Below are 14,598 nucleotides of genomic sequence, written 5' to 3'. Positions count from 1 at the left end.
CTACCCACACTCTTTCCGTCTTTCATTCTGCTCTTTCTTTCTCTACCCACACTCGTCTTTCCCTCTCTTTCATTTATCATCTCTTTCTATACCTACACTCTTTCATCTATTTTTATTTCTTTCTTCCTCTACCGACACTCTCTTGCCCTCTTGTATTCTTTCTTTCTTTCTGTATCCATACTTTCCCTCTTTCCTTCTCTGTTCCTTTCTTTGTCTACTAACAGTCTCTTTCCGTCTTTTTTCAGTCTGTCTTTCTTTCTTTTCCTCTTTCCCTTTACTCACTTCTTTACTCACATTCTGTTATCTCTTTCTACATATTCCTCTTTCCTCTTCCTTTAACCACACACTCTGTCTTTCTTTCTTTCTCTACTTGTTTTTTTTCCCTTTTTAAGAAGAACGCTGTATCTGTATTCGGTACAGCAGCAGAGAGGAGAACCGTTCAGAACACGCAGCTGATCTCACAACAGAAACAAGCAGTAATAACTCAGAGATCTGATGAGCTCCAGCTAACGATCCCGAATATTCATCATGAATTCATAATAACCTCCGACTGAGCGGCAGCGCCATCATTAAGGGCAGAAGAGAAAGCAGAGTGCAGTGTGTGTGTGTGTGTGTGTGTGTGTGTGTGTGTGTGTGTGTGTGTGTGTGTGTGTAAGACGTGGTTTTCCTGAGAATACATCTAAAATAAATCTAATGACCACCTGATGTCCAGAAGACACAACCATCACCTGTTTAGAAGAGTGAGAGAGAGAGAGAGAGAGAGAGAGAGAGAGAGAGAGAGAGAGAGAGAGAGACAGAGAGAGAGAGAGAGAGAGAGAGAGAGAAAGAGAGACTGAAGAGACAAGAAAGTGAGTGAAAGAGAAACAAAGACCAAGAGAAAGAGAGAGAACAAATGAGAGATAGAAGAAAAAAAAGAGATATTCAGAGAGACAGGGAAAAAAGCAGAGAGAGAGAGAAGGAAAGAACGGGAGAAAAGACAAAGTGACAAGAATAAACTGAGGGAGGCAAAATGTGCAAAAAAAGAAAAAAGTAAAAAGAACATGAGAAAGAGAAGAAAAGCAAGAAAAGAGATGTGCAGAGAGAGGCAAAAAAAGCAGAGAGAGAGAGAAAAGGAAAGAGCAGGAGAAAAAAGGCAAGAGTAAAAAAGGTAAAAAGCAAAGAGAGAGAGAGAGAGGCAAAAAGTGCAGAAAGAGATAGAAGGAAAGAGAGAATAGAAAGAGAAAAGAAAAAAGAGAAAAAAGTAAAAAAGAAATATGCAGAGAAAGAGAAAGAGGGAGAAAAAAGCAGACTGAGAGAGAAAGGGAAAAAGAGCAGAGAGAAAGAGAAGAGACAGTGAAAAGGAGAAAGAGAGGAGAGAGGATGACACTAAGGAACACACAGAAAATCAATGATAACAAACGAGTGTGGAGACGGGTGAAAGTGAGCGCTGCAGAGAGGGTGACAGATTCTCCATAGAGGCGTCAGTCACAGCCAGCGGCCGCACTTACGCAATTAAACACACAGCCGGGCAGGAAGGAGGGCATATTGATCTCTCTCTCTCCTTCTCTCTTTCTCTCTCTCTCTCTCACTCTCTCACACACTCACTCTCTCTCTCACTGCCCCCCATTTACACCCATACAACTTCTATCACTCGCTACACCTGGTACACCCGGATTTGTAGATTACTCAGCACTGGGAGAAGTTCCACTAATAAAGAACTAAAAACGTCTCTAAAGGGGAACTCCACCCATTTTTAAAAATATCTGCATAATTGAATGGAAGTCATGTAGAGTGGTTTGGTGTGAAACGCTCCATTCTAGTGAAACATACAGAGTCAGAACTGTTCACAGTGGTGGTGATAGGAACCAGACGTCTGGAGAGTTTAATGCAGGGCTGCCCAAACTTTTTGTCACTTGGGGTTTCAAAAGTATGACGGTGTTTTAGGGCCACTATTAATAAAAATAAAAACAGTAGACTTCAAGCATAAAGTCATGATATTTCGTGAATAAAGTCGTAATATTTTGAGAAAAAAGTCATAGAATTATGACATTAAAGTGGCATTAATACCAGGAAAGATCGTAATGTTGTAGCCAAAGGAATTGCAAGGGGAAGGCGGCACCTCCTCCTGTTAAAATAAGGGGCATTTAGGAGGTGGTGGAGTTATACTATATAACTAGTACAGTAACAGTAATAGTGTACTAGCTATGAAAGTTTAGAAATTGTAGCCTCTACAGCCAAATAGTGCATCATTTATCGAGTCTGGATGTGTCTGAGTCCCAAATGACTGTTTCTTAGCTAGATTTTGCACTGTTGAGCTGCAGGACCCGGTATTTAAACTCCTATGTAGTGCACTATGTAGGGAGCAGAGAGCCATTTGAGACTCAGCCCCAGAGTGAGAAGAGGGCGCCGTAAGTTTGGTGCTATATAAGACCTGTGGTGGTAATTTGGTGACCAAAATACTTATAAAGCGTAGGTTTTTACAGTGATGTGTTATCATATGTTGTTTGTTACACAACAAAAAATGACTGCAACATACAGTGATGAGCGACTGAACGTTCTCTTCATTCAGCGGTTCATGGTTGCTTGGTTGCAGCATGTCATGTGCTTACTGTACTCTAAAGTTCACTACATTTCTTGGCGGAATACTTGTTCATATCGATTATTTTTATAATAAATTATTTTCTAAAAAATTGTGTATTTGATTGTATTTCATGTTGACTGCCATTTTATAAAAGCAACAAGTCACTTGAGGCTGTGCATTACTGTGAGTTTATCACAGGGAAGGGAGTTTTACTCTGCTTCGCATCGTGCCTAATAACACCCTTCCCCGTGATAAAATCGCACAGCAACTCGTGGCTTTCCGCTTTAATATAAATAAACTTTCACAGATTTGATAAAAAATCTTTAAATACTGCAATGAAAATAGAAGCTGAACAGTACAAAAATATAAACGGTCTCATCGAGGTTCTCTAGAATACAGCATTTCACATCAAACCGCACTGAATGACTGTTTTCATGCAGAAATTTTTAAAAATCTGTGGAATTGCCCTTTAACACGAACATGCAGGAACCCAACTTCTGACTGGGAGATGGGAGAGGGATGAAGGCAGGAGAGCACACATCCGCAGTGCTGGTGGCTGCAGGGCTGGTCTGCTGGGAGCTGATTGCACTGTGACTCATTACAGGGTGGCTGTGTGTAATGGAGTGTGACAGCAGCGAATAGCACTGCAACCCCGTCCTTCAGCCCTCAGCCAATTACAACCAGCTACACCCTCCCCCCCTTCTCTGCCCCCCCGTCTTCCTCCCTCTCTCAGCCTCCTCCACTCCATCCCTGCCACTCACTCCCTCTCTCGTCCCCTTCTTCCTCTGCTCTCTTCTGTCTCTCTCCTCTGCCTTCTCTCTTTCTCTACCACTCTCTCTGCTTCTCTCCCTCTCTATCTCTCTCGCCCCATTTTTTTTCTCTCAATTCCCCTCTGCTCTCTCTCTCCTCTCATATCTCATCCCCACTTTCTCTCGTCCTCTGTCCCCCCTGTGCTCTCTCTCTGTCCCCATTTTACTTTTTCATTCTCCTCTGTTCTCTCTCTCCTTTACCACGCTGTCTTCTTTACCTCTCTCACTCTTTCCATTTCTCTCTATTCCCTCTGCTCTTCTTTCTCTTACTCTCTCTGTACTCCTCTCTGCTTTCTCTCTTTATTCCCATATTCTCTCTTTCTGTTCTCTATCATTCTGTCTTCCCCTCTGATCTTTCTCCGTATACTTCTCACTCCACTCTTTCCTTTTTTCTCTCTCTCCCCATTTTACTTTCTCTCCACTCTCCTCGGTTCTCTCTTTGTTTCTCTCTTTCTCTCTGTCTTCTTTACCTCTCTCACTCTTTCCATTTCTCTCTATTCCCTCTGCTCTCTCTTCCTGTTTCTTGCTCTCACTGTATTCCTCTCGGCTTTCTCTATCTATTCCCATCTTCTCTCTCTCTCTCTCTCTCTCTCCCTCATTCTCTGTATTCCCCTCTGCTCTCTCTCTATACATTTATCTCACTCCACACTTTCCTTTTTCTCTCTATCCCCACTATTCTCTCTCTCTCTCTATTGTCCTCTGTTCTCTTTCTCTTTCTGTTTCTTTCTCTCACTACTACCCCGTTTTTCTCTCTCTGTATCCCCCTCTGCTCTCTCTATCTACATTCATCTCTTCTTTCTCTCTTCTTCTCTCTCTCCCCTCTGCTCTCTCTCAGCCCCTGTTTACTCCTGGTCACTGTGTGTCTAGTATCTGGATTGTATCCTGATGAGATTTTCCCCACATGCAATTATACTTGGTAGTCAAGTGCGTCTCCGGTTAGTCGGACTGAAATCCGACGGCTGTGTCGAACCGAATATGCAAATCCGCTCGTTACGTGGCAACTAGTTACCAACTGTTCATTAAGTCGTCTTCAGTTTGTTCTGCACAGTAGTTTCTGTTCATATTGCTTAGGCATTTCGTTTCATCCGGTCCCCAACAATGAGTGTCCCCCATGATCATCTTCCTCGCAGACATGGATCACACACCCAGTGACGTACTGCATAGTTAGGAGTTTTGGTTGTACTGGGAGGGGTTTCGCTTGTACTGGGAGGAGTTTCGGTTGTACTGGGAAAAGTTTGGTTGTACTGAGAGGGGTTTCGCTTGTACTGGGAGGAGTTTCGGTTGTACTGGGAGGAGTTTGGTTGTACTGAGAGGGGTTTCGGTTGTACTGGGAGGAGTTTGGTTGTACTGAGAGGGATTTCGGTTGGGCTGGGAGGGGTTTTGGTTGTACTGGAAGGAAATTCAGGTGTACTTGGATGAGTTTTGGTTGTACTGGAAGGAGTTTGGTTGTACTGTGAGGGGTTTTGGTTGTACTGGGAGGGGTTTTGTTTGTACTGGGAGGGGTTTTGTTTGTCAAATGTGTCTTGGAGAGACAGATGTGTTTACACTGCTATAACTATATAACTATATAAGTCCACCTTTCCTTCTTTCTCTCTCTCACTCTCTCTATCCCCTCTGCTTTCTCTCTGTCTTTCTGTGTATCCCCCTCTGCTCTATCTATCCCTATCTTTCTCTCTTCTCTTTCGTTTTCTATTCCCTTCTGCTCTTGCTCTTTCTCTGTACTCCTCTCTGCTCTCTCTTTATATATTTATCTCACTCCACTCTCTCCCCCCTTTTCTCTCCACCTCCACCATTCTCTCTCTACTCTTCTCTCACTACATCCCCTTCTGCTCGCTCTCTTTCCACCCCCTCTACTCTCTCTCATCCTCTATCCCCCTCCACTCCATCTCCCCCTCTACTCTCTCCCTCTCTCCTCCTTTCCCAGGCTTTTGTCTTATTTTTCTCCTCTGCATTTCTTTCTCTGTTTGTCCTTACCTCTCTCTCTACTTCCTTCTGTCCTCTTTTGCATTTTCCTCTGTTCTCATCTTTATAGCCCTCGTCCCTCGTCTGCTGTTATCTAGTCTAGAGAATGAGCAAGGTTGTCTGACCTTCTGTAACAGTGTTTTGAGGTCGACCAGGGTAACAGAGCTGCATGATATGGACAAAAAACTAGTACTGTGGTTATATTGCTACGTACCATGACTATAATATGCCTTAAAAACATTAAAGGGCCCATATCATGGAAAACTGAATTTTCCACAGAAATTAATAATAAGACTTTGTCCATATGTGGACACTGAGCAGCAAAAAAAGCCAGTTTTCAATTCACTGTTTTTCTGATGTCACAAAAACGAATGCATTTACTTATATTCTCCTATTCAGCCTTCGAGAATAATAATGTGACAATGAATTATGACTGTTGTTGGTTTATAAACCACACAATTAAGTGTTTCTAAAGGGAAAAAAAATTAAATGCAAGAAAAATGTAGAATATGTACCTTTTAAAACATACTGAATCAATAATGTGACGGTTAAACAGAGGACAGCATTAATTTGACCTAAATAATTTATTTTGTTGGGTTACATGAGTTTATCCATTCATCAAAAACTCCCAAAGAAACTCATCTGGAGCTCTGATTGGTCAGGATGCTCACAGCACACAGCAGAAACACTGTGATTGGTTAGAGGGCTCATTTGCATATTGCAACCTCCTGTGAAACCAGTATTGCAAAGACTAGTATCACAATATTGATTAACAAACAATACATTGTGCAGCTACTGGATGAGCTTCCACATCCCATACACACACACACACACACACACACACACACACTGCACACAGGCTCCACGTGTGTGTGTGATGTGTGTGATCATGAACAGCCTGTCACACTGAGTGAAGTGTTTGTGAAGAGTACAGAGAGGAAGGAAGAGCAGTACCTGTTTTGAACCAGCCGTCCTTGGTGAAGCTGTCCTCGGTCTCCTGAGGTTTGTTCCAGTACTTTTGAAACACAAACGGGCCACGAACCATCAGCTCCCCCTCCCTGCCCTCCAAACCAGGCTTCACCTGGAACATACACGCACGTCTGAGTTTATACCTTGTTAGGAGGTGTACAGATATAACATATACTATATATATATATAATTAACTATATATAACAACAATGTGCCCCATATGTATTTTATAAATGTAAGTACCTATAATAATATGTATGTACAATATGTTGTTGCAGTAAGAATAAAACCTTGTAACTCCAAATTGGAAACTTACAGGAGTAAAGTTGAAAGGTTGTAATGGAAAATAATCTGACAAGATATTTTAAGTAATTAAGTAATTTTGGACCTTTTCTGTTGGTCCGTTTAGGATGAAATTTTAAGACTTTGTAACTCGAGGGTAACTAGAGGTTTGAAATTAGGCAAAAAAGTTAAAAACAACACAAATGGAGATATAAGCTTTTTGTTCAACAGTGATGTGCAAATATATTTATAATAATAATAATAATAATAATAATAAATCATAATTTATTGCATATGTCGAATACATAACTATCTATCTATCCATCCATCCATCCATCCCTCCCTCCTATCTCCAAAAAGCTACCTTTATAGAACAGGGAATAATGTTCTTAACTTTCAATGGAAGTAAATGGATAGAGAATCCTGTGTCCTGATAGCAATGGTGCATATATATATATATATAAAGGACAGGTGTGGTCATTAGATTTATTTTAGATGTATTCTCAGGATGACCATGTCTTATATACACGCACAAAAAAAACACACACACACACACACACACACACAGTATCTATGAATATATATATGTCCCATATGCATTATATTCTATATATGTAAATATCTTTATGCAGTATGTCCCAAATGCCTAAAAATAATGTAACATAATATAACAATAATGTAACACTAATAATAACGTAATAATGTCCTATGAGTATTATATATACTCTAAGAAAACGTCTATCAAAACACACACTGTGTGTACACAGTGTGTAGTGTGAGGTCAGTGCAGTGGTAGTCTGGGGAGTTAATGATTTACCTGAGTCTCCTTGCTGTTGCCCTCGGCGATAGTAGTGCTGGTTGTGTTTGTCATGACAATACGCACTTCTACTCCAGGGAGCGGAGTGCCCACTGCACCTGAGCACACACACATTTCTCACAGCAATGTACTCTACTCTCTATAATATAAAACACATTCTGTTCCAACAGTATACATGATGTATAATAAACATATAAATGTTAATCAATTCATAAACAAAAATCAAAGACTTGAAATATTGAGTGAAACATTTTGAAATATCCTCTAGAGCAGGGGTCCGCAACATGGGGCTCCGGAAATTCATGCAGCTCTTTTACTGTCCTGTTGAGGCTCCAGAGCAGAATCAGATATTTAGGTAAAAATAAAATAATCCTCCTTTACAGTAAAATAAAGCTCTGCTGATCATTCAACACAGTTTTAACAGTAAATGGTCTTAAATACTGGAGTTAATGTAGAACTGCTAATTCACACTTTAACCCTGAAGGTTGGTGTGCCGACTGTTGGTCACCATAGCAACACAGACAATCTTCCATAGCTGGTAGCTAACGAAAGAGCAAAGAGAAAGATTTAAGACGAATGTCGATAATTTAGAGATGAATAGACTTATTTGCATTTATAATCACTCCAGCTGGTTTCCTGATACCTTTAATCTGCAACGAGAAACTGACAAACACTAAAAAGTCACGAAGCTGAAGTCAGTTTCTCATTCGCCAGCTTCTCGTTCGAATCTTCCTGTTCCAACTTAAATGGTGCAGCAGTTACATTCTGGCACCTCAGGCACCATTTAGGGTGGAACAGGAAAATTCGAACGAGAAGCTGGCGAATGAGAAGCGACTTCAGCCTTGTAAGAAGTCAAACGTTGAGGGACATTTCACAAGGAAACATTCCACTTCTGATGAAAGGTTTCCTGCTGGAGATGTGAGAAAAGCTATAGCTGAGCTAAAGCTTAAAGCAGAGTAAAGTAAGTCTGTGTTTTCGTTAATATTATATTTTTTAGCCTATACTAGTACATCAGCACATACTGAGACATATTTACAGCCAAGATGGTAAAATGGACATAAAATGTTGTGGCTCCCAAGGTGGTTTGATTTCTGCTGAAAGAACAAAATAGCTCATCTTAAAATTTGGGTTGCCGACCCCTGTACTAGTGTTTATGCCTATAGGAATTCAGATATGCACTGTACAAGCAAGCAATTAAATATATAACATGTAGAAAGTGTTTCCAAACTTATTATAAACCAATCACAGGTTTCAGTCCAGTAACTCTAGTCGAAACTAAGATGCTTTAATAAGCTATGAAAGAAAGTTTTGGTTGAAGACCGGTTTGGCAAACTCTCTCAAAATCTCCTAAAACTTTCTATAAGTCCATCTATTCTTAAATTCAGAGTTTTTCCTGCTTTTCTCTCCCTCTATTGTATTTCTCTCAAGTGATCCCTTGTTTCGGGGTTTACAGCTGAAGCTGCCTCACCCGCAGCCTCTCAGCTATGATGAGAAGATAAACTCCATCTCTCCCCTCCATCAAAAAACTCCAAAATCCTTTTATAGCCGAGCTAAAGCAATTTCCCCTCGCTCCTGCCCTCTGCTGAGCGGGACACATTCTGAAGCGTGTAACGTTTAAATGACAAGATTTCAGAGGGAGGAGCGACTCTACAGAGCAAGAACGAGGAAAGAATCAACACCAACGCACTGAACTCAGGACATATCCACTGCATGCAAATTCGCCGTCCGAAATGTTTATTTTCAACAGTGAGTAGCGAAAATTGTGCTAAGGATTGAGGGATAAAGCGAGGTGCAAATGTGACTCATGGTGCGACCATGTAAAGTTAATAACAGCGGCATCTGGGTACGCCTTTCTGTACGATCCAGACCTAACGAATACAGGGTGTCCCAAAAAATTGACCTCATTCCGTAGTCTAATAACAGCCAATTCTCCCTCAAATGATCTCAAATTTTAACAAAATGTGTAAAAACTAACCAAGTTTAATTGTTAATGTTTTTTTTTTCAGGTTGAAGAACGGCGTTCACTGGAAATGAAAAGGCATTTTGAGTGTTAGAATATGCTCAAACACAGTCAAACGAGAGTGCAGCGTGCATTTTCAAGAAATTTCAATAAAAACGCACCAACTGGAAAGCAGATTTGGACAAGACACAAAAAATTCAAAGAGGAAGGCTGTCTGTGCAGCGCGAAGGGATCTGGACGACCAGCAGTAACGGAAGATATTACATTTGTGAAGCTGTGAAATCGGGTATAAAATCTACATCCCTCTGAATTTCTTGATCAAATTTTGCCAAATAAATCTTGTTGTTCAACATGAAGCCTATTTAATTTCGTTTGCCTGGACATGTAGTTACTCAGATATTCACATCTCAAGTGATGCCAATTTTTTTTTGGACACCTTGTACAAAGAACACAAGTAAAAGTGATATGGCCAATGATTTAGCACAGTTTAGCTAATTTAGAGCGTTTAATATCTGCATTTACAGCTGAGTATGTTTTTTTATTTTTTTTTAACCCTTGTGTGATGTTGATGTGTTTGTTACTCAGTGGTCTGGTGGACCCACCGCATTATTAGTTTTTTTTTTTAAATCAGCCATAACAATTTATGTAAAAATACTAGATGTTTAAAATATCACAAGTGTCCAGTATAGGGTTCTCCTTTAGCAGCTGTAGCCAGTCAGCAGCCTGTCCATGTTGTCCACCCTCACACACACACACACACACACACACACACATATATATACAAACACACACACACACACACACACACACACACACACTAACAGCAGGCCGATGTGTAGGGGGTGTACAGTGTGAAGGCACTGAAAATGAGTTACTGTATATGTTCTTCACAGAAAATGAGCAAAGACCAAGAATCTGAGGTTAAAATAATTATATATTTTTTCTGTTGGTAAACACTGAAAATAGGTCCCACAGACCCCAACACCACAAAAGGGGTTAAACCATATTTGAGCAGGAATGCTTGTCCTTGGATGCCGTTATCCTTTGGACGTTCAAAAAAGCGATCTGCAATTGGACCTATCACGATCCAATATACTAAAATATGCTAATGAGAGAATATGCCAGGCACCAGCGACAGCCATAAAAGGCAGCATGAAGGCAGCACAAGAGCTGTGCAGTATCAGCCTCTAATCTTCTGGGAAGGCTTAACACTAGATACTGGAACATTGCTGTGAGGATTTGATTGAGCATTAGTGAGGTCAGGTACTGATGTTGGATGGTCAGTTCTGGATCACTCCAACTCATCCTAAAGGTACTGGATGGAGCTCCATCACTCCAGAAAACACAGTTCCACTGTTCCACAGACCAGTGCTGGGGGGCTTTATACCCCTCTAGCCCATGCTTGGCACCAAGCATGGTGACTTGAGGCTCAAGTGTGGCTGCTCCAGAGCGCCCTATTCTACTGGTCAGTGCTTTTCTATAGAGATTATATAAGCGGTGGAGGGAGTATAATGGGCTGTAGGCTGTTCCCATCCAGAAGGAAAAAAGCAGCGTAACAGCATTCTTGCTGCACATTAACAAGCCTCTCTGAGCTCATCTGAACCCTCATTAAAACCCACACGCCACATATACACACACACACACACACACAATCATGTTTTATTCAAAGCCCCTCACACACTACTGCAGTCAGCAGTGCCCAAGGGGTAAAAAGCTGCCCCCCTAATGCCCCTTAGCGTAAAGAAGAAGAACAAGAGGAAGGAAGGAGAGAGAATGAAGATAGTAGTGATGAATACACAAGTGGCAAAGAGAGAGAGAGCATTAGTGAGAGAGAGAGAGAGAGAGAGAGAGAGAGAGAGAGAGAGAGAGAGAGAGAGATCAGACCGTGACACGGTGGGAACATAAAATAAAGAAATGAAGTGACAACAGAGAAATTAGACCAGATTAGGATCTATAGATGAATGGATTAAGGCCTTAAACTACAGGATTACTGTTCAGTCATTCATCTTAAAGGGCCCATACCAAGAAAAAAACAATTGTTTCTCATTTTTTTTCTTTAAATGAAAGTGTTTGATTTACAATGTAAACACGTTTCGAAAACATACATACATATGTATAAATATACATATATATAGAGACATGTATATTTGTGATGTCACAAAAATCAACTATTAAAGAAATCCACCTACTTCAGTCTATGGCAGTTCACTGCCCACTCATGCTAAAATTATAAGCAGAGTTTCAGATTGAACTGCTTTTGGAATAAGGCACAGTACAAAGCAGCCAATCAAAACAGAGATCATTTACATAAATCAGTGACAAAAGCAGCCTGTTTAACCCCTTAAAATCCAAGGCTTATTTCACACTAAAGCTTATTATTCAGTAACTACAGGGACTTCAATGCAAACTGGTTGAGCTGTTTTTAAGGTATAGAACTGTGTAAAAACTTTGAGCCTGGTGATGAGCCCTGGCCACGTAAGGGGTTAAGTGATAAAGAGGGACAGGAAAATGGTCATATAGATAGAAATATAACTGTTTTTTGGGACATAACCTCACACAAACATTATAAGTGGACCACAGAGAAAAAATTAATTTAAGTAAAAGTGACATTTAAAGCATATTATTCAGTAACTAGTATAAACTAATGAAACTGCAGGTTCAGGAGTTATGAGAGTGAGGAACCTGAACACAGACATTTAGAATTTAAGAGGTTCATAATTCCATAATTAGCCAAATTTGCGATATTGGTCTTGATTAATTTGGATAGCCCCGATAGACTATCTATAGATACTCAATTTATTAACATACTATCTGTTAAATATCATCTACAGTGGGTTAAGATATCACCACAACATTATCAATCATTTCATTTTCAGTAAAAGTTTACCTTCTTTTCTTTTAGTCTTCCTTCTTTTCTGTTTTTGTCCATTTTATTTTTACCCAATTTTCCCCAATTCAGTCATAGCCTATTCCCACTCGTTAACTCCATTTTCTTCTATTGCTCAATGCTACCAGGCTGGGAGTGTGAAGGCTACACTCTTCAAAAAGACGGATCTTCAACGGTTCTTTAGTTAAGGCTAGAAGCCAAACAAAAAAAAAAAAATCAGATTTGGGCCACTTTTTCCTGCTGTGTGAACGAAACCTTAGCGTACAGAAAAAGTGCAGATGCAAACCTGTCAATCCAGACACGTAGATCAAATGTGAATGTAACTCTTTAAAGAACTGTGTCATTATGTAAGTACTATATAAAGATTATAAAGTAAATTGTCTGCATACCAAAAATGACTGTAAACTGTTCACACCCTAATTTCCGCACTTTCACAAATCCTAAAAGAAATTCCTAACAAAGGCAGCCTCAGTAGAGCTCAGAGGTTCACCTTTCTTTATCTGAGAGTGAAGAAACTCCTGAGCACTCCACCCTCGGCGGCGTAACTGATATAGATTTTCTTTAACCTATTTAAAACCGGGAAGACAGCGCGGCCTGAACGAACCGCTCGAGGATTAATTAGCTTCAGCTTTCAGTTTCCAGTCAGCGCCGCAGCACCATCGCCGCCAGCCCCGCGCGCCACATTGCCGCTTTGAAGCACACCCAAAAGAAACGCAAACAACAACAACAACAACAAAACCAGGCCGCAATGGATGCACTTAACGGCTTTGATAGCGACGAACGCAGAACAAGCGGAAGCAGACAGCTCAGGCTTCATCTACGTCACCATGGAGGCCTCCGGTATCCCATAAGCCTTTGGGACACGTCTCTGCTACAGCGGTTGTCATGTCTGTGCAAGAGTCAAGCGTTCTTCAGATCACAGGACTGTTTGTACGGCACCAAAAGACAACAGAGAGAAAGAGTCAGACAAAGAACTTCAAAACAGGAGCTTGACGCACGACAACGTATCAACATACAATTAATCCACGAGGAATTGCTGTTTTCTTCGTAGACTGTTTTTGGTTGTCAACTAAATGATATGGGGGACTGCATTTGAGGAAAGAGGAAAACTGAGGCCTGAACTGTCTGATAAAAGTGCCAAGTACGACTGCAACAATCAATTATTAAAGAATGTGATTAGATTAATTATGCCAGGAAAGCACGTCCACAGAATCTATAATATGAGTTCTATATTGTATAACCCGTATTATAGATAATATAGATTCATTTATATATAATGAATGCCGCTCTTTCCCAAAAATTTGCAGCTGACCAACGATTGGTCAGGAAAGTTGTCATCTACATACATTACTGTTCAATAGTTTGGAAGGTTTTCTATCATGTTAAATAATATTGTTGTTCTAACATGCTAATCCTGTACAATTTCATACATTTCAAATAATTAGAAACAAAAAGAATGATGAAAAGAGCCATTCAAGACTCCAAAACAACCAAGAAAGCTACATGGACACTAAATTTAACATCCGGAATGTCTTATACCACACTGTTAAAAATGAGAGGTCAGCTCAACTCAAAATAAAGTAACTGTTTACATGGCTTTTCTTGAGTTGACTCACCTTGAGGACACAAAAGTTCACACAACTCAAACTTCTTAGCTGAGTTCAAAGTTCTCTTAATTTTTCAGTTCTGCATCTCAGTTCGGTAAATAAAAATAAGCTTGTTTCTATGCTTAACCTCTCCACTAGCCAGGACTCTTTCCATCACAAAACCTCACACAAATATCGAGTGGACCACAGAGAAAATTCATCTAAGTAAAAATTACATTTAAAGTTTAAGTGACGTTTAAATTATATTATTCAGTAAGTAGTATAAACTAACGAAACTGCAGGTTCAGGAGTTATGAGAGTGAGGAACCTGAACACGGACGTTTAGAATTTAAGAGGTCTAAGAGTTCACAAATAGCAATTTTTTTCCATAATTAGCCAAATTTGCAATATTGGTCTTGATTAGTTTGGATAGCCCCGATAGACTATCTATAGATATTCAATTTATTAACAGACTATCTGTTAAATATCATCTACAGTGGGTTAAGATATCACCACAACATTATCAATCATTTCATTTTCAGTAAAAGTTTACCTTCTTTTCTTTTAGTCTTCCTTCTTTTCTGTTTTTGTCTATTTTATTTTTTTCCCCAATTCAGTCATAGCCTATTCCCAAAGTTCTCTTAATTTTTCAGTTCTGCATCTCAGTTCGGTAAATAAAAATAAGCTTGTTTTTATACTGAACTTCTCCACTAGCCAGGACTCTTTCCATCACACAATCCTGCTAGACATTTTTCCTCTTGGGTAA

At 40.0% G+C, this 14,598-nt stretch overlaps 1 protein-coding gene across 2 annotated transcripts in view; it reads right to left on the bottom strand.

Annotated features, from left to right (window-relative positions):
* The window catches only part of acsf3 (acyl-CoA synthetase family member 3), a 62,929-nt gene that overhangs the window by 27,918 nt on the left and 20,413 nt on the right, over positions 1-14,598 (bottom strand). For both annotated transcript variants that reach the window (XM_036584422.1, XM_036584423.1), the window contains exons 6-7: positions 7,400-7,497; positions 6,286-6,412 (exon numbers count right to left, since the gene is read on the bottom strand). In XM_036584422.1, coding sequence (XP_036440315.1) covers positions 6,286-6,412; positions 7,400-7,497 — 225 coding nt within the window. The remainder of the gene's footprint in view (positions 1-6,285; positions 6,413-7,399; positions 7,498-14,598) is intronic.

This window comes from Colossoma macropomum, unplaced genomic scaffold (genome assembly GCF_904425465.1).
Source record: "Colossoma macropomum unplaced genomic scaffold, Colossoma_macropomum, whole genome shotgun sequence".
In the NCBI taxonomy this organism is placed as follows: domain Eukaryota; kingdom Metazoa; phylum Chordata; class Actinopteri; order Characiformes; family Serrasalmidae; genus Colossoma; species Colossoma macropomum.
The sequence above is the reverse complement of the archived record's forward strand: the minus strand, read 5'-3'. Positions and strand labels throughout refer to the sequence as shown.